Here is a 21,357-nt window from a genome sequence, read left to right as displayed (position 1 = left end):
GTATCAAATGGAAATCAAATATTGTAGAAGTGTCCACGGTGATATGCTGTATATGTGTGAGTGTATAAGTATGCGTGCGCTGTAAGTGCATGTGTCACTATGTACCAGATGAGCCGTCCTCGTGTCTGGCTCCTTGGCTGCAGGTGAACCGGAACACTAATGTAAACAGAGGGGACAGCGGCCAAAAGCCCTTGGAAAAGTCTTGGGTGGCCTGGTTGCCCTGGAAACTGATGTTTTTTCCCCCTAGGCACATCGTTGGAAACGCTGAAAGGTTGGCCTCCCAGCGCGCGAGGCAGACCAACTGACTGACAGACCCAATCACGCGCAGACAGACGCGGGGCCGCGCTATCGCCGCGGTCAGACGCGCGAAATGGGATTCGATTAAAACATCTAAAAACTCGGGTAATAGCGGCGCTCACACGTTGATTCACCGCGTTTCCATCCCCGCCACAGCGGCTCCGTGGACAGTCTCAGGCTTTGTGGCGAAGATAGTGTAGAGGTATGGCGTTGGTTTAGAATGTAGTCGATGTGTGCATGTGTGTAGAGAATAAAGCTGTGTGTGTGTGTGTGTTGTGGAACCCAGTATAGTTCATGTGTCCGTGCATGTGCGCTGTGTGTGCATGTGCGTGCGCGTCTCTGCATGTGCGTGCATGTGTGTGCCTGAGTTGAAAGCGCTCTGAGGGCCGCGGCGCCAGCAGTGACTCATCCCGGCGTGCGCCCGGCAGCATCAGGTGACAGCAAGATAAGTCTCCCGCTCGCCTCAGCCGCCAGACGCTTCATTCCCCCGAGACGACGAGCAGGGAGTGACAGGGGTCTTGATGTGCTGACACACCCCCAGCCGGTCCAACACGTCCGCCCGACTCCTGGGTCTGACTGGCTCCTCCCTGAGTCTAACTGGCTCCTCCTCCCAGGGGTGGCAGGAACCAGGGGCCGCAGGGACCAGGGGCCGCAGGGACCAGGGGCCACAGGGACCATGGGCCGCAGGGACCAGAGGCCGCAGTAACCATGGGCCGGGTGGGGAGCCACAGGAACCAAGGGTCGGAGGAACCAGGGGCCGGTTGGGGGAGCCCCAGGAACCAGGGGCCAACGGGGGGCCACAGGAACCAGGGGCCGCAGAAAGCAGGGACAGCAGGAACCAGGGGGCCACAGGAACCAGGGGTCAGGTGAGGGGGCCGCAGGAACCAGGGGTCAGGTGGGGGGCCGCAGGAACCAGGGGCCGGTTGGGGGGCCACAGGGGCCGCAGGAACCAGGGGCCGGGTGGGGGGCCACAGGAACCAGGGGCCGGCTAGGGGGCCACAGGAACCAGGGGCCGGGCGGGGGGATAAGTGGTGGAACCAGGGGCCGCAGGAACCAGGGCTCCAAAGGGGGAGCCACAGGAACCAGGGGCCGGGCGGGGGGCCCCTGGAACCAGGGGCCACAGGAATCAGGGGGTAAAGGAACCAGGGGCCACAGGAGCCAGGGGCCTGGATGAGGTGTCATGGTTACCATCGCCGTGGAGACAGCGGGTTACGGAGATTGATTGTGGTTGAGAAGTGGCTTTAGGATTCCTTCTTCATCTTCTGATTCTTAGTGTGGTTGAAAAGGAAGTCTTCATCTTCTTGTTGTCTCGATACTGATATTATTCTTTGTCTTCTTCTGATTCTTCTTCAAATTCATCATGTTTTACTCCTTTGTCCTCTTCATCGTCCTTGCTGTCTTGATGCTGTTCATGTAAAGGACGACGTTCTCTTGGTTCTATTAACAAAGAGTCGTGTTTCTGTTTCAGTCAAACAAACATATGGAGGCCATCTTTGATCCAAGCTAGACTGATGAAGCCAAACTAAATTGGCGGATCACTCAGATGCCGCCGGATCTGACCTACGACCCCCTCTTTATGTGTGTCTTCATTTTAATGAGTGTGTGGCCCCCTGTGGAGGGGTCAGGCTTCAACTGGCACTCCACTCATTTATTCTCCGTCACAAAGACAGCTCTGTTTGACCCCCCGCTGCTACGCTAACTGGCCAGGGCTCTGATTGGTCATTAGTCTCCGGGAAGAGACAACCTCCCTTCAGGTGGGGCAGGAAACGTCCACTTGATGAGAGGGTGTTGGTGGTGGAGGAGGTGGTGGTGGTGGAGGAGGGGTTGGTGGAGGTGTTGGCTGGGAAGTTGGTGGAGGAGGCGTTGGTGATGGAGGAAGTGGTGGTGGTGGAGGAGTTGGTGGTAGAGGTGGTGGTGGCGATTGTAGTGGTGGTGGTGTTAGTGTTGGTGGCGGTGGTGGTGGAAGAGGTGGTGGGGGTGTTAGTGGTGGTAGTGGTGGTGATGGTGGTGGAGGACAAGGAGGTGGTGGTGGAGGAGGTGGTGATGGTGGTGTTAGTGGTTGTGGAGGTGGTGGTGGAAGAGGAGGTGGTGATGGTGGTGTTAGTGGTTGTGGAGGTGGTGGTGGGGGTGGTGGTGGAAGAGGAGGTGGTGATGGTGGTGGTTGTGGTAGTGGAGGAGGTGGTAGTGGTGGAGGAGATGGTGGTGGTGGAGGAGTTGGTGGAGAAGGCGGTGGTGGTGATGGAGGTGGTGGTGTTAGTGGTAGTGGTGGCAGAGTAGGTGGTGATGGAGGAGGAGGTGGTGGAGGTGGCAAGCGAACAAAGAGATGTATTTTCTCCCTCTGTGTGGAGAGCAGAATAATCCTTTGACAGGACTTGTCCGTAGCATCGTTTGGCTCCTGTCCTTTTGAATTAAGATCTCAGCGCTGGCCTCCTCCTCTGTTTGGAAGCTCCCCACATTCAGTGCGTCCAACGTCTGCTGCCCACTTACGCCTCCTCTTGGGACGAGGATGTTTGGTATCATCTGGCCTACAGCGTTTCATATTTAGAGGAGGGCCACTCCTACCCTTGGCTGTCACTCAAGTCTTACATGACAACAAACTGTTTAAGTTTAGGCTGTTTAGTTCCTAGTTTCCCTAGTCCTCATTGAGCATCTCCCTTCAATATGCCACCAGGAAACATTTCACAATATTATTTCTATCCTCACCAAGAATTGACATGAAACACGACAGTGATGTAGTGAAACAGAACAGAGCCTTTCTGTTGGCTGTAATGAGGAGAGACTATTCCTCTCTGCATCGCCTTCTTGCTAGGTTGCCCCCATTGATCCCGGCCGCCTCCTCGACCAATCAGGCGCTGCGCTGGAATGACCCTGTGATCTCACCTGGAAGCCACATCCTGCTGGTTTGGTGGACAGAAGGCTTATGTGCACCGGAGCAGGGAGAATGAAATACCACGGGGGGGCGGAGGAGGGGGTGGAGGAGGCGGTGGTGGAGGTGTAGGGGGTGGTGCTTGTACTGGTGGGGGTGGTGGTGCTGCTGGTGGTGCTGCTGGCGGTGGTGGTGGTGGAGGTTATAAAAAGGGTGCTAGTGGTGGATGTGCTGGTATAGTGCTGGGGGTGGCGGTGTTGGGGGTGGTGCTGGTGGTGCTGATAGTGCTGGGGGTGCTGGTGTTCGGGGTGGTGGAGGTGGTGGTGGTGGTTGTGGTGGTGGTGGTGGAGGTGGTGGTGGTGGTTGTGGTGGTGGTGGAGTACATCCATGTCTCCATCGATTTGCAGAACTGTTTAGTGAACTTGGGAGGAGGGGCTGCCCACTTAACGAGTTTCTGTAATTTAACTTTGGATGTGATCCATGGTAGGTAAAGCAGAATAAAATCAGAATATAATGAAAAGCAGACAGAGTGCGGAGTGAGGGTGTTGAGAGGTCATTAGGCAGAACTCTTACTGCTCTGCTGCCAGAAGAGAAAATGCAAATGGATTAATTAGTGGATCTGGAAGATAAGACCTCGGTGGATCCTCAGTAGAGCCACATTCGCCTGACATCGCTCTGACTCTCCGGTTATAATTAATCTTTACAAGGCTAATGACCACAAATCACGCTGATTGGGAGACAACTCAGTGTTTACAGTAAAGTAGTTCCCTCTTTGATTACAGTAAAGTAGTTCATCCCATGTTTACAGTAACTTAGTTGGGGGGGGGGGGGAATTAGCAGTCTTCTATAGTCTCAGGAGGATGATGATGATGAGGATGTTCCTATAGGGTTAGTGGGCCGTCTCTTCCTGCAGGGCAGCAGAGAGAGAGAGAGAGAGAGAGAGAGAGAGAGAGAGAGAGTTTTGCACTCACGCTGGTCTCTGCTGTGATTCCCCTGTCACTCACAGCTCTCTCTTCATGAGGGGTGGAGAGACTCTGACAGATGAGGCCCAGCCTCCTTCCTCCATGGCTGAACATCCAGATCCTCAATGATCCCTGAGTCTAGAGACACACACACACACACACACACACACACACACACACACACGTACGCATGAATGTACACACACACACACACACACACACACACACACACACACACACACATTCCTACAGCCCCCCAACACAGGCACACACACATACACAAAAACACACACACACACACACACACACACACACACACACACACACACACACACACTTCTACAAACCACAACAAAATATATGATACCAAGTGCTTTATTGACAAACCATGATGGGAATTTGTGTTTCACACAGAAATTTAATATTTGATCTAGGAAAGAGTGGCCCCTACTTTATGGTTGCCATGGTAACTCAGAAGCCCTTTTAGATCTGTGTGTAGATGTTGAATGCTGGTTCATAGCCATCATTAACAGGACACTAAACTGTAGTTTAAGGTCCTGCTGCCTGAAGGAGGTTGAGTAGGCATTCACCTCAAACACGGGGACCACATCAGCATGTGTGGATGGATCGCTAGTTACCATGTATCTCTGGATCGATGTTTGTGACGTTAACAGATTAACACTAGGGGGTGTGTTTAGAGGAGTCACACTGGACTTATACAATAGATATTCTGGTTAAATAATATATATCCTGGTTAAACAACAGGTATTCTGGTTAACCAACAGGTATTCTGGTTAAAGGTATCCTAGTGAACAACAGGTATTCTGGTTAAAGGTATTCTGGTTGAACAACAGGTATTCTGGTTAAAGGTATTCTGGTTAAACAACAGGTATTCTGGTTAAAGGTATTCTGGTTGAACAACAGGTCTCCAGGTGTGTTTTCCAGCGGTCTCGCTGACAGTTCCTCACCAGATCCCATCGTCTCCTTGAGGCAGACGAGACGTCCCAATGAACTGTCACTCACAGGGCAGCTGTGGCCCGCATAGGAGCGGAGATTGGAGATTAAACGCAATTCCGACCGCCGGTGAGTTGTTTTCATGCTCCGAGATGCGGCTGGGATCAGAAGTATGTTGCAGAACCAATTACCCACGGCAAGGCCACTAAACACTTATCCACCAGGGCATTTATTTTCTGACTGATATTAATGTGGAGGAAAATAATCTCAAGCAGCAGAATGTGGGGTTGAATGGCCTTAATGGCTGTGGTCCCCTCCCCTCTTCTCTATCCTCCGCTCCTCTGTCCTCTCTCCTCTCCTCTCTCTCTCCTCTCTCCACCTCTCTCCTCCCCTCTCCTCTCCTCTCTCTCTCTCGCTCTCCTCTTTCCCCCTCTCTCCTCTCTCCACCTCTCTCCTCCTCTCTCTCATCTCTTTCCTACTCTCCTCCTCTCTCCTCTCTCCCAGCCTGAGGCTCCACCACCCTGACAGAGAGCCAGTGCTGAGGAGCGGACTGTCAGCCGAGGGAACGGGACGCGCTGGCGCTTAAAGAACGTTGTGTTCCTGACAGAGATCAGCCGGCACAGCGTCAACACGGGACCACGTTGTGTATTAATGAGGGCCCCAACTGTAAACACGCGGAGGGCCCCCACGGAGTGATGCATGGCCGGACTCCCAGAGCGCCGTGATCGGGAGTGTTCTCAGACTCACCACACAGCTGCCGCCGTTTGCAAACATCTTGGCGAGCGTTCGGCTGTCCCCGGATGCCTGCACGCACAGAGCGCCTCGTTCTGCAGCCGTAGCGCCTCTCTGACCGGGCACATGTTGGGTCACCCTGCTGTTAGTGTTCCTCCAGGCTTTAAGTGATCTCCTGGCTGTCGGTGATGTACAGAAACTGTATGGCGGCAGACAGATGTGTGCATCCCAATGGGTGCCGAGAGAAGAATGTTAAGTAATCTTCCGCCTAACAGAGTGTGCTCGTGTGTGTGTGTGTGTGTGTGTGTGTGTGTGTGCGCGCATTTGTGGTTGAGTGGGTGTGTGTATGTGCGTGAGTGTCTGTGCGGTCGTGTTTATGTGTGTGTGTGTGTGTATGTGTGTGGGTGGGCGTGTGTGCGTGCACGAGTGTGTTATACGAAAAGCACAAATATTTATGCAAATTGACACTGTTGGGCAAATGTGAACGCTGGAAAGCTTAAGACATTCCCTTCGCTGAACGCAGCGGCGACAGCACTGTCATAACAAATGATCATTCTAGAGAGTGAAATAGTAGCCGTGCTCATCAACCGGCCGCCTCATTAAAGCCCGTACCGGGATGGATCCCAGGTGAGAGCCTCAGAGCCCGGCACGTCTGATTCCAGAGTTTAAGTAGAAACAGGCCTCATTATGACTCTCTCACCTAACTCAACTTGGCATACGTTTAACGCCCTTGTGAATCCATGCAGATCTGTGCTTGTTTCAGATGGATGTCTGTTGGTGCTGTGTGTGAGAGAGAGAGAGAGAGAGAGAGAGAGAGAGAGAGAGAGAGAGAGAGAGAGAGAGAGAGAGAGAGAGAGAGAGGGGGAGAGAGAGAGCGAGAGAGAGAGAGAGGGAGAGAGAGAGAGAGAGAACTCACTGTGTCTCTAAAGCAGGACGGACTCTCTAAAGCATCGGACCCTAGAGGTCAACGCTGAGGAATAACAAAACAGCATCCGTCCTCCTCCAGTTTACCATGGCACCCTCTAGACACCTGCATCCCATGGACCTCCAGACTCCATGGGGTCAAACCGTGTGTGAGGCTGAGCCACGCCGCCTCACACACACACTGTTGTCAGAGGAATGGAAATAAACAGAAGCGTAGCGCTCCTCCCACGCGGTGCCGGTAGCAGGTTGGCTCTCTAAAGGGGAATGTGAGCGCGAGCCGAGGCAGGAAGCAGGTGCTGGTGGCTCCTGCTGTCTTCAGAGGCTGGAGATGATGCGTCATGTTCTCAGCGTTACCGTGCGGAGGCCGTTTGTCTTCTACGAATCTTAGGATTCATGAAGTTGGTTTCATTATATTTCCAATGAGACACTACATACATATAGATATGTAAATAGATATGTAAGTCACACACAGTGGCGGCTGCTGGTCTTTCAAAGAGGTTCATTTTCGGCCTACATCATATAAATTGTCAATTTATTGAATGTAAATGATCCTCTCTGTTTCTTTTCAAGGCAATGCTCTATCATACCAACTAGCTGTCTTTTCCAGTGACTTGACCAGTGTCCTCTCAATGGCCAGCAGAGCTAGGCTGCTTAAACGGCCTTGGCCCATTGTGTTATGTGTGTAGGACTTGAGCCACTTTAAACAGGAGAAGCTCCTTCATACTCCAATTGTTGCCACTAATGAGAACAGTTTGTAAAGCTGAGGCATTGCACTGTCCAACTCCATGTCTTTAAGGAACACCAAGAAATCACACAGCTTTCCCCTGTCACCCTGCAAGTCCTGATCTGAATACAGGACTTGAAGTTCAGACCTCAGGCTCCCTGAATCAAAGTGATGGCCAACTACCAAAACGATATTATAGGTACTTGAACAAGGAAATGTGGGTTAAACTGAAGCAAGGAATTGTGTGTATAAGTGTATGAAATGTAGGCCTACGATGAAAATTGTCTAGCAATTTCGCCAAGCAAATATCAAGAAATAGGTTGCAGTTCGTCTTTCGGCTCGCTTGCAAAATCCGCGATGGGACTGAGGACTGAAGAGAGCTCCGGCAGCATTATATAGTTCAAAATCGCTGTCAATCAAACGGCAACTCAATCTTTTGCAGACCCTCCAATCATCACGCAGAAGCTCAGCATCCAGGCCAACCCACTCCTCCATTCACCCCCAGAGACGCTGAGCGTCCGTGGGAGGGACATAATCGCAGAATTATCCAATGACCGTCGACTTTCGACGCACTAAAAAAAGCCTTGCTATGCAGCCCCATTGAAGTGGATGGACGCTGAGCTTCAACAGGCACTGTGACGCTACGGGAATGTATGAGAAGGAATGTATCGAGTCAGTCGAACTGCGATAAGCAGCTGATTCTGAACGAACTCGTCTTCGAGATGGACGTGTTCTAACGCATTTTTAGTCAATGAAATGTTAACACAACAGTATACATTTAATTTTTGAAATTGCACTCTTAGAGAAATCGCCACTGGCCGCACAATTAAAAGTGACAACAGATTATTTGTTGGAATATCCAGTAGAATCCAATTATCTGGAGGCAATGTTTTGTGTGATATACTGAATAAATCCCACTCATATGAGAGGAGAGATAAATAATGACATACTTAATTCACTGCTTAATTCACAACTCGGGATTCACACTGGAGATGAATTGCCACAGGCCCAGTGAACAATTCCCCTCCATCTCCCGAGCCCTCACATCTCTCCAGAGCTGTCAGAGTCCTGAACAATAACTAAGCAAAAGGAGGGACAATGAAAAGTGAGGCAGGCAGAGAGAGACGATAATAAAACAAGGGATAAAACGCAGACAGAAGGCATAAACATGGGTTGGCTCTATACAAATGTTCAATGTATGGTACGAGAATGGCCTGTTGAAGGAGAGATGTGGTGCTCTGCAACGTGTGATTCCACCTGTTACGCCGTCCCGCCGGCTCAGTCGCGCCGCGCGATCACTTTGGAACCATTTTTAGAACACTGAGGGGCAGTAAACACAGTTTCCATGGAAACATCAGTGAGACTCACATTGATAAGCGGATTGGTGCAGCTGCACTCGTCTGATGGAGAATGAAACCTCCGGAGCTGAGAGGGCTTTCTCAGCCCGGCGAATCGCAATCAGACAATGCCAACGTTATTCGAGGGGAGGAATGGACAAAAGTCAGTTCTTCTTTATGCTTTTTCCGATTGTGAGGGGAGACATCAAACAGGAGTCTTATCTGGTTTCTACCAATGCAGCCTCTGCTAGGGTACCACTGCTGCCAGCCTGCCTCACACGCACGCACGCATGCACGCACACACATGCACACACGCACACGCATCTCAGGAGGAAACACAAACGGGCAGACAGATGTTGCTTTGCAAATGTGCTCGTATTGATTTGGCCCATATGTTTCAAATCAATTCAGACTAGAGTAACAATCACCGACAGCTTAATTTGGCATCAATCACCGGGCCAGGCGTGGAAGGGAGAAACACAAACGATGCTGTGCTTTGATGTCTTCTTCAGCTTTACACTGCAGATTATTTATACTCTCGTCTTAATCTGTAGGCTGTAACATGTATTCAAGTTATGTAAACCCGTTGTGTAATGGTTTATATTTGGTGTTTAACCCAAAAAAGCAATACCTACTATCCACCTGTGCGTTGAATCATGCAATCAGCATGAGTCATTGATTCATTAACTATCTTTAGTTTTAATCTGTGTTCTGGGGTGTGAGTCTGGACTCTGTTTAGGGGACACAGGGAGACGTCTCCTATCCCGACTGATAACCTGAGAGAGGCTCTGCCTGACAGCCATAACGTCTCCATCCAGGGAGTTTATCACACTCCCAGAGGGGAGTTCAGGGCTGTGTAAGGAAATATGAGATATCTGACCTAAAAATGGATAAATACCAAAATACCTCAAATATGAATATTGTGTTGGTTTCACTTTCAGTTCAGAATCTATCACTGGTAAAAAAAAAAAAAGTGGCACCGCATCTCGTGTCCCTTTCAGCATCGTCTTACAGAGACGCATGTAGCCTTGCTGTACTGGTTCCTATCCATTATTCTCCGAAATCCAGCCGTTGTTCAAAGGGCAGCGGCTCAGTGAACGACAGATCGGAGGCCGTCTCACCAGTGTGCGAATTATACCACGGTCTCCAGGGGAGCCGTATAAAAAAAAGAACCTGCACACACTTTTTTTTTTTGACCTGTCCTTTTTTTGGACATGTGCGCAGGTCAAAAAAAAACCCTGCGTGCAGGTAAAAAAAAAAAAACATGCACGCAGGTCAAAAAAAAAACATGCACGTGCAGGTCCAAAAAAAAACATGCGTGCGCAGGTCCAAAAAATGAATCCTGTGTTTCTGTACCCTGCTGTGGTGTCGACAGCACAGAGCTCCGGTACCGTTACAGGACAGTGGTGGTTTCTTTCAGCTTGTATTGTATTCAAATTTTAACGAAAACACATATAACATTAGCTTGAAAGAACAAAACTGTTTAAGTATGCTTATCTTTGTGTGAATTTCGGGATGACTCGTCTGCCAATGACTTCAAGTTGGTTGTGTAACCGGTGATTGTTGCGCCAAACTGTTTACAAAGGGACACTTGCTTGCGACGCAGCAAGCGCCTGCTAGTTGACCTGCCGGGTGGGACGATCAGTACTTCCCCACATAGAGAGCTTAGTTCTGATTGGATCACTTCCCAAATCGTCCCGCTTACATTTTCGTCTCGTTTTTATTCGTTAACGAAAGTGTCAAAAGATTTTGTCGTAGTTTTTTTCAGACTGTAGACCCCCCCCCACCACCCCGAATGTTTTCTCAATGGATCTCCACGAATCACACAAGTGGCCAATTTTGTTTAAAAAACGGCAAATTTCGCCAAAAGGAGACTAGTTTGCATGCCTGCTGGAGCATATCACCTGTAGCACGTCACGTCGGCATCGTCACCTTTTCTGCTGTTGGCGTGCGTCTTGGCGAAGCCTCGGCCTGGCCTCACACTAGTCTTCATCACGTTGTCCGCAGATTCTGCCGTGTTCAGTTTCTCAGACTCTTCATAAAGCCGTAGCCTTCTCTTGAAGTCTGTGAATGTAATCTTATCTTCATTCTGTGTTACATGGACAGCTAGTGGCTTGAAGGAGTCTGGTAGCCCGTTTAATATCATGGCTATGGTCAGTCCATCACTCATGGTCTCACCCGCATATCTCAGAGAAGTAATGACGTTCTCCGCTCTTATCATATAGTCTCTAACACTCGCGTTCTCTGCCATGCTCAATTTGGTCAGAGACGTGTACGAGTTTATTATTCTAGGCTTGCTTCTTCCTGAATAATGTTCCCTCAATATTCGCAGGGCTTTCCTACCGTCATCAGCTGCATCGTGCCTGATCAGCGATAGGCTCTTGTCATCTATCAGTCTTGTCAGCTCAGCGTAACAATCAGCATTCTTCGCGCCATCTTCTTCAAGTTGATCTTCGTTGGCGCCGGCGGGCTCATTCAAAATTGTCCCTTTTAGCTTACGAATGTGCAAGTGGCCTAGGAATCTTGTTTCCCACAGTTCATACTTGTCTTCAGATCCATCAAATAAAAGTTTTGCTGTAATGATTCCTGCCATTGTGCTTGCCATTTTTGCTGGTCTGCTAGTTTGCTATACTTCCTTGCTAAACTAGCTTCGTTATACTTCTTTCGGGAATCTAAACGTTCATTTATCGCCAAGCTGGTACTCATAGCAGTCACGTTAGTCAAGCTTGTACAAGTTCCGTGTGTATACTGCGCGGTAACTTCTTCCAGTAATTTGTCAGTGTAAAGCTTACTTTTCTTTACTTTGCTTGTGGCCAAACTCTGCCTGGGCCCATAACCTGTAAAGCGTCGATGGAGCCGTGACTCCTCGTCTGTGGCATGGTGGAGTATAAATGAAACGAATGGTATTCTCTTCAGCCTTACGGCATATTTATTCATTAATAAGATAAGATAAGATACACTTTATTGTCCTTGAAAGGAAATTTGTCTTGGACTCCAATGCTGTCATATAAATCTGCTTTACAGTAATAACAGTACAGGTACAGACAATACATACATAGGCCCCAGGCCACATATAACATATACACAGTATACAAGAAACAGTGTGATGCACACATACACACACCCGCCCAAACCCTCCCTCGCCCACTGTATTATACCATGGGTCATGATCAATAGTACAATTGCACAGTTTGTTTGGTCCTGGGGGCATTTAGGATCTTAATTGAGGTGGGCACAAATGAATTCCTAAAACGGTTCAGCCTGCAAGTGGAGACTCTGAAGTGTCTACCTGATGGTAGAAGCTGGTATTATGTGTGCAGAATATATGTCTGGTCAGACAAGATTTTCTCAGCTTGTCTGAGCACAGACTGCTCATAGATGGACTGCATGGGGAGCTTCTCAGACCTCCCCATCACCTTCATAGCGGATTGAATCAGGCGCCCAATTTTTGATTTCAGCTGGACAGAAAGGTTACCGTACCAAGCAGACATCCCATACCTCAGAATACTCTCTAACACCGCCTGATAAAATAAGAACATAACTCTCTGGTTGACACCAAACACCCTGAGTCTACGCAGGAAGTACAGTCTTTGCTGGAGACGAGCGCATAGGTAATCAACGTGAACCTGCCAACTGAAACAGTTATCCAGATGGACACCAAGGTACCTATAAGAGTTGACTTGGTTGATTGTTCCCCCATGGATGCACAGTGGAGTATGGTCCCCTATGGCTTTAGGGTGCAGCACCATCTCCTCTGTCTTTTTGGTGTTTATGGTGAGGTGGTTCTCATCACACCACCGAACAAAGCTCTGTACCTCCGTAAAACCAGTGTGCTGGTGCTGCAGGAGGATGGCAGTGTCGTCTGAGAACTTAAAAATAAAGTTTTCTGAGTGGCTGCGGATGCAGTCATTTGTATACAGCGTAAAAAGCACTGGTGAACTGACACAGCCCTGGGGTGCACCTGTGCTGATGACTTTAGAGTCAGAGAAGGTGTTATTAACTCTGACATTCTGAGTTCTCTGAGTTAAAAATGAGTGGAACCATTTAATGATGGAGGGGCTTACACTCATCTGGTTCATTTTTTGAATTAATAGGTATGGTTGAAGTGAATTAAAAGCGGAACTAAAATCAATGAACAAAAGGCGCGCATAGGCCCCAGGGGCTTCAAGATGCTTAAGGACAAGATGGGTGATGCCAGTGATTGCATCATCGGTGCCCCTCCCTTGCCTGTAAGCAAATTGTTGTGGGTCTAATTTAGGCCCAATCTCTGCTTTTAGTTTTGTCACCATATATTTTTCAAAGCATTTCATGACAATTGGGGTTAATGCCACCGGTCTGTAATCATTATTTTCCATGGGGCAGGATTTTTTTGGTATGGTAATAATGGTAGACTTTTTCCAGATGGCAGGGACTTTATGTAAATCTATAGATGATTGAAAAATGGGTCACCAAGCTGGAGTTAGTTCTTCTATTAAGAAGAGTATATATGAAACACGACTGACTGCCGCTCAGTCATTCGAACAACAACGTGCACTTGATTTGGCGCACTCATATACTTCAAGCGTAGTGACATCATCACGTTACCGTGAAACATGTAAAGTGATGACAACAGGATAATACTATTATGGAGTAAGGGCGCAATCACATATAAACACTTAACACAAAGCATAAATAAAAAAAATCATCCACTTTTTGTTTCATATAGGCCTATCATTTCCAAAATCACACGTCTTGATAGCGTCTGTAAAAAAAATGAAAAAAATAGTCTCCAATCAAGACCATTTAGATAACACATCCATCCTAAACTGCAACAGATGCAACCACACCTTTCTCGATTAGTATTTTTCAAACAAACGGAGGAAAATGTAATGACCCGTTTGGTGAAGAAGCAATCACTTGACACACATGCTAGTTGTGTCGTTCCCTGGTCTGATAACAGTCAGTGAGAATCCTGCCCTTCATGTTGTAGTGCAATCAGCACACATCAATCAGAAAGCGAGAGGCACATCGTTTAAGATTGCGTTCACTAAACCCATAAATGAATAAAAAATGAGATGGAAAGCTATTTATCTCTAATTAGTATCGACATTGTGTGTGTGTGTGTGTGTGTGTGTGTGTGTGTGTGTGTGTGTGTGTGTGTGTGTGTGTGTGTGTGTGTGTGTGTGTGTGTGTGAGAGAGAGAGAGAGAGAAAGATTGCTGGCAGTCAGCAGGGAAATTATGTTTAGAATTGACGGAGTGTAATCACACTGCAAATGGATGCTATGATGCATTGCTTATTATACGACGTGAACGGTGCAACCATTTAATTTGACACGGCAGCCGTCGGAGAGAATGGTTTTCTAAGATGACGAACGCTCTCATCTCTAACACTGCAGTTCACCGTTTCACAAAAAGCACGTCAATATTGTCACAAATGAACCCGTTGACGAATCAAACACTCATTGTCAATTAACTATAACCAGTGTGGAAGACAAGCCAAACCGACTGATGTCAGTGTTTGGCAATAGAAAACATATGTAATTATCAAATCATCCAGGCTCCTATAATTTACACAGCTTTCTCAACAGGTTATGTAGTAATATGCTGATATGTGTGAAGGGAAGCAATTAGCTGATTCGAAATATTCCTACTGCTCCAAATAAATATTTGATTGGCTCATCATTATATTTAACCAGAGGGAGACGATTTACATGGAGGCGATGTTGAGAGGCATGAATGCTAAATAAAAGCAGCAATATCATTTACATGCCATTATAGAGAGTGACTGCCTTATGTCGCTCTAACGCTGATGTTGTTGTAATACTCTTCCTGACCAGAGGGGGGCGCAAGCGCTCCAGATTAAAGGTAAAGCATTGAGAACCCTAAACACTTTTGTTTCCGCTTTGCAGAAGTATAAACTAGGCCTACTGTAGTTTTTCACGTAAAATATTCGTATTTTAAATTGAAATACCCTCCCTCTGTATGTGTTTTAAATAATGGTCAGCTTTTTGGCAGCCAGTATTGTTGCTTAAAGAGGCTTTACATTGGTTTTACATTAAAAAGCCAACATTAATGTAAGTTAAAATAAGACAGCTTACAAATCACATGCACTGGTGATCCAAGTCCTGAAAATAAATCTGCCTAAAAGAGTGGTCCATTCACTAATCGTCTCTCAGTAATTATTTAGCAATTATCTACAGTGACATGCCCACGCGTTCACATTTTCACCTGAGCTGTCACTTCTGATCTGCCTCCCCTCTCAACGGACGGACTGCCCCCCCCACACCAAGCCCCCCCCCCCCACACACACACAGACACAGACACAGCTCTGTCAGCGGCTGTCAGACTGAACACTTTCATCGCAGATTTCCATTATTTATTTTTTTGGGCTCCTGCAATTCAGTGAATGTGTTTAAAACCAGTTCACTGTCATAGTGGTCGTACCTCGGCCCACGTTGGAAGATGACACACATCCGTTTTGTATCATTTTGTAATACAAAAATGGAAAATTCAGCATTTAAATGTGATTAGAGCAGTAAGTTAGTCGTGGTGGCAGTAGGCATCGGCAGTCAGACACACTGCCGTTATCAGTCCTTGGTGGTGGTAGCTCATGTTACTCTGCTGTTTATCCATCCATCATCCTTTCTATTACGCACCCAATCAGCTGTAATGTCTGGTTCCGACTCCCACAACGCACTGAGAAGTAACACGTTCACACACACATACAAATACAAATTCACACACACACACACACACACACACACACACACACACACACACACACACACACACACACACACACACACACGCAGACACCACATGTTCTAGAGGTTGACCCACTTCTGGGAATGGTTAACCTCGTAACCTTGCCTTGACCTTTGAGTGGCATCTTAAGATCAAGATCATCTTGTGAGAGAGAGAGAGAGAGAGAGAGAGAGAGAGATAGAGAGAGAGACCATGCTGCTATTGAGTTCTACCCCAGAGGGAGCCAACAGGAGATGTTGCAGTATGGGGTGAAAGCATTCCAATCACCCTTCGTCATCAAGGAAGTTCATCACTTCCCTGAGGTGATTTATGTGCGCTAGTTGATTTATATGCCAACTCTTTCTTTTCTCCTTCGTCTTTGGAGAATTCACGCTCCCAACATTTGTGATGGGGGAGGAAGTTTAAATTAATGTCTAAATTAGCATTTCTATTCAAATTTGCCTCTTTATTAACCAAACCTCAACGACAGTGACATTTAACTATCTGCATACGGGTTGAGTGTTGAGCATATGAATATTCAATCTATTCATAATCAGATTGAGTCTGTAAAGCTCATTATTTTGATTGCATGCCTGCAGGCATCTAACATTGATATGAGTTCCCCTAGCCTGCCTATGGTCCCACAGTAGCTAAATATTGCGTTAGGTGTAAAACAAGCAGTAGGTATCTTGCTCCGCCTTTGAAAAAATGAACGCTCAAACGCGCAGATTTGGGATCTGGCCCCATATGTCGTCATATGGGGCCCGGTTACCTCCCCTTTCTCTGCTTGGCCCGCCCAGAGAATTTGGCCTGCCAATGAGACAATGAGCTAGGACCGTGCGAGCGCCACATGTGTGTGTGAATACACACACTGTAATGCAAGTGTTCTTTGTTATTTGGATAACCATTGCTCTTGGTGTTATGGCTCATAACACGCAACACAATAACGCAAGCTTGCATAAAGCTCCCATTTGGTGAAAAGACTAGACTGCGATTCGTAGTGGGGGTTATCTCGGCCATGGTTAAGAAGGAATTGGGAACCGCGACATGGAGGAGAAAAGGATTGTTGCCCAGGATTGTCCACCGGAGCCCCGCTGCCCGCTGAACGCTGCCCGTTGCCCGGGGTTGTCTCCCGCCGGAGCCCCGCTGCCCGCTACCCGGCATGGTACCGTGGCCGCAAGCTGCTCAGAACCACACCCCCACCCTCTACCTTGACCCAACTCTAAAAACGGCACGTTTGTGGAGAGCTCATTGTGGGACTGGCTCGTAGTGGCTGTAACTCTGCACCAAGGCTGAATTTCTTGAACGTCTTCAAATACTGTATTAGGGGCCCACTAACACCTATATTAAAGCATCCATAAAATAGCATGGCATGGGACCTTTAACAGAGGAACGAGGAGACCTGAGTTGCAGCATACATATCGCCGCTAGATGGCAGTATGGCACCGTTCTGAAACAGGTGTTCGCCGGATCTCCAAACACTGCTTCTTTGTGTACATTCTCGAGCAACGTCTCCAGAAATAGCATCAGATGAATCCGACATGAAAGCATTACGTAACAAACATCTGTCTCCAATGTGTACCGTGGTTAGTGGCAGGGTCATAAGGCAAAGACGTACATGTTTAGATTCATTATTTCAGCGTAAGCTAACCATAATATACATCCATCCATTGATCCATAAAACATAAAAGTTATATTTTGAATGTGGTATCTATGAACACGGCACTCTTTATCTCTCTAAAGGCAGCTGCTGGATCGTTGACCTTTATTGAAGAGTTGCGGTGGCCCACTGCTGTTTTGGGGGAAATATCACAAGAGGCTGCTGCATAGCTGCTCTGTTGATGTGTCTTCACTGAGGTCTGTCTGCTGACTCCCCCCTCCCCAACCTCCCTCCGTGAACCGAGAGGTCTTCTCTTGCTGTCCTGTTTGCAATCAAAACCATCTTCCCGTTTTCATTTTTTTTATTTCAGATCTCTCTCTTGAGGCCATGTTGAACACATCCACTGGGGCCGATCAGAACAAAGATCTCTCTCTCTCTCTCTCTCTCTCTCTCTCTCTCTCTCTCTCTCTCTCTCTCTCTCTCTCTCTCTTTCTCTCTCAGATGCATCCCAGATTCTTCTTCCTCCCCAGACCTCAACACGTTTTTGTAAATGCCCCGCTCCTGGAGCCCAAGGGGTCGCTCGGTTATGAGTCCAGCGTGTTCACCACTTCCTCTCTCTCTCTCGATCTCTCTCTCTCTCTCTCTCTCACTCTATTTCTCTCATCACTTGCCCCCTCCCTCTCTTTCTCTCATCCCCCACCACCCTCTCTCTCCTGTCTGTTTACATTCAGGGAGATACTGTTATAAAGACCACTTGTAACTGGACATGAAACTGAAAGCCTGTGACATTTGAACAGCATATTTCTGTTTGCCTCGTCAGACAATACCTGTTGCATCATTAGTTTGTAGCGTTGTGAGAACATAAGGAGTAACTCATCATCTTAAGATCATCAGAACTTCCAATCATCCAAGGCCCAGAAACAGGCTTGGGATCAGTTCAGTGTTTAGAGACCAAAGTGTAATCTGACCAAACACTGCACATATACTTTCAAGTTGTATACCACAATCAATTTTTATGGACATGCTGGATTACTTATAGTCATTTTTGTGGTATTTAAGCGGTAAACAATATGTTTCCTTTTGTATCTGGCCATAGATGGTGATGGAACATTCTTTTTCCTTCTGAGAATATTAAACCAGATGTTGTTTCCACACTCAGCTGTATGGCTGAGCTGAAGGTCTTAGCATGTTGTACGCCTTCACATCTCAGCACGGGTGTCAATGCTTTATGTCCTGTACTCCAACCTTGTGGGGCATGCTACAACCATTCTGATGCCGTGTTGAAGCCATTCCTTGTGTTTATATCCATTTCCAGGCAATATGAACTTAGTACTTGGATTTATTTTAACTCATAAGAGAAAAATAACACTCTCTCAAACTCATGTGTCTGTGACTTGAAGATGCTATTTGTTGCTGTGTGGGTTTTTGTTCATATGTTCGATTGTGTGTGTGTGTGTGTGTGTGTGTGTGTGTGTGCGTTTGGGCAGTCAAACAGCCTTATTTTCAATTCCAAAGCTTACTACATTACCTCACATCCCCCCTGCTGTCTGCTAGTATTAACGTTAGGGTGCACTCATGTTTTAATTAAAAACGGCAGAATGGAGGCATATGGAATAGAGGTTGTTTTGGAAAGGTCTTAACTCTCGATGTCAGCTTGCAACGTTGTCATAAATAGAAGATGTCTGATTGAATAGATAAAGTATATACATGTACATACTAGTACTGGTTTAGTTACTTTCATTACATAACTTTTATTGTGTCCTTGAGTTTGATGACTCATGGAAAACTACAATTTACTAGTGATTCCTAAACACCACCCTTTACACCCTCAATCTTTGTCCAAGTGCCCTAATCTTGTTTATTTTTTCTGTTTGTGTCTGATTCAATCTCACAAGCGAATGACACGTTTTTATATAAATCAATTTTATAAAAAAAACAACAACATCACAATTGAAAACTACCAAACACTATCAAAAGTATTTCTGGGAAATATGAAGGGCTATCAGCTAGTCATAAATCCCAGTGACAGCCGCCCTTAACTCATGGAGAGTGCGGTGGCTAATGGCTCACCATCAAAACAAACCTCATGGCTCACGGGCCGATGGGCTGATGGGCTGGGTCTCTGCCTCGGGATCAGACGGCCTGTCAGCTGCTGGCCTCACTGCAGCCACCAGCACGCTTCTGGAATGTTCCCATGCAGATCCATCAGTCACATGGCCACATGCAACACACACAGACACAGACACACACACCCGCACACATGCACACACACACACACACACACGCATATACACACGCACACACACACTCATGTGTTTGGTCATTCACTCCACTCTATTTGAATTGTCGGACATCAGCGATGTTACCCTTGCATTTGGATGTTACCCTGATGCTGTGTTCTCCAGGCTCATGTGTTCATTGAGTGGGAGCTCTGATGGCTTCCAGGGGTTATTGCCATTCAGTTGAACTGTGGGACCTGGGAGTTGAAATGCTGCATTTCACTCCTGCTGAGACAAGTCATATTTGACTTGAGTTAATTATAATAGTCTGACTATGGCCAATCTAACAGATGCACAGATGCTATCTGTGCTACAATTTGATTGATTTACAGTTGAGTGATTTGGGGAGTTGGTTCAATGTGCAGAGAATTATCCTCATTCTTATGAGATGATTCGCTGAGCAGATCTACAGGTGGCACACGTTGATTATGCATTTCGTGTCTTTAAAAAGACTGAGGCAAATATTAGTGTGTTTGAGAAGTTGTTGTCCTCAATAAGTGGGGGTGGGGGCTGGTGTGTGTCGGGGTGCGGGGGGGGGGGCTGCTCATGAATATGTCCATTGAGATCGGTCCATCTGGCATGGCCTGAAAAGAGCAGGATCTGAGGACGCCTGGAGCCCCTGGTTACCGGATACCAGACCACAGAGCGATGCTTCGAGATGTTCTCATGAGCCATGCCACTAATGCTAAAGAGGGAGCGCAGAATGACCCAAGGTTTGTAGTTGTGATATAAAACAAACTTTTTGTATTATCATGGCTGCACCTTGGATAGAGCAGATAAAAGCATGCTCTGACTACATGCATCCGAAGCTCTTAGTTACTTTGTGCTTCTAAACCACCACAAACTAAAAGTTTAAACCGCTTTATTTAGTAATTCACAAACGCAAAGTAGAGTCGATGCAGAATCGAGATCAGAACATGATATTTGTACATTTTATATTTTGAATAAAGCTTTTGTTTTTGTAAATTTCATGGAACATCAACCACATAGAATGTAGAGAAAAGTTGGACACTCTTTTGCTCTAGTTAAGGTGCCAATGCAGAGAGAGAGAGAGAGACCTCTGACAAAGTGCAGCAGGTTAAAGTTGCCAATGCATTATGCATATGCTCAAGTTAAACTCGCACTTTAACTTGAGCATATGCATTGGCAACTTTTCTCCACGGCTGATCTGTTTAAAGTAAGACTGGGCCGTCCCACCGGGTGAGTTTCAGCGTGAGCCGTCCTCCTCCCCATCCCTAATCCTCCTCATCCGTGACGTCACGCCGCCGGTCGCTCCAGAGGGACGCTCCGCTCAGAGCGCCGCTCACACCGCGCATCCCCCGGACGCTGCATCACCCTGGTTACCGCCGAGCGCCCATCGGATCTCTAACCTCTGGAAACTTCGGGAAACTCCAAAAAATGGGTGAGTTTTTCTTTTACAAAAACACGTATTCTGGGTTTGGTTGTGTGCGTTAGCCCAAGTGGAAAAAAAAAACTTTTATCGTCGCAAACTCTTTAGCGACGGACGCGGACTTCTGATCGGCTGCTTACTGGCGGGTTTATTTGGGTTTCTTTACGGTCGGCATGTCGGGTTCAGACGCTTTCTACGACCGGTAGTCCTGTTCCTTACCCGGGTCCACCGTGCCTGACCCGGGTCCGGCGCTAGGAGTTGACTGGGGCACTTTGTGGAGGAGATTAGAGAGATAAGTCTATAAGGAGACTCACTTGGCGTCAGCTCTGCGCGCTAAACCCTGGTTCCACTGTAACGTTAACCTGCTGCACTTACAAAAAGGTCTCTCTATCACTCTCTCTCTCTCTCTCTCTGTCTCTGTCTCTGTCTCTGTCTCTTTCTCTCTATCACTCTCTGTCTCTCTATCACTCTGTCTCTGTCTGTCTCTGTCTGTCTCTCTCTCCCTGTGTGTGTGTGTCGCTCCCCCCCCCCCCCCCCCCCCTCTCTCTCTCTCTCTCTCTCTCTCTCT

The 21,357-nt window shown here is 47.4% G+C and overlaps 1 protein-coding gene across 1 annotated transcript in view; it reads left to right on the top strand.

Annotated features, from left to right (window-relative positions):
- Positions 1-20,718: 20,718 nt before the first annotated feature.
- gpm6bb (glycoprotein M6Bb) overlaps positions 20,719-21,357 on the top strand; it is a gene marked incomplete at its 3' end in the record, with an annotated part of 33,233 nt that continues 32,594 nt past the window's right edge. Inside the window, exon 1 of the mRNA XM_084478736.1 lies at positions 20,719-20,801. Within this exon, the coding sequence (XP_084334862.1) occupies positions 20,798-20,801 (4 nt within the window). The 5' untranslated portion in view covers positions 20,719-20,797. The remainder of the gene's footprint in view (positions 20,802-21,357) is intronic.

Source organism: Micromesistius poutassou (genome assembly GCF_964030765.1).
Source record: "Micromesistius poutassou genome assembly, chromosome: 14".
Classification (NCBI taxonomy): Eukaryota; Metazoa; Chordata; class Actinopteri; order Gadiformes; family Gadidae; genus Micromesistius; species Micromesistius poutassou.
This window is presented reverse-complemented; position numbering and strand designations above follow the sequence as displayed.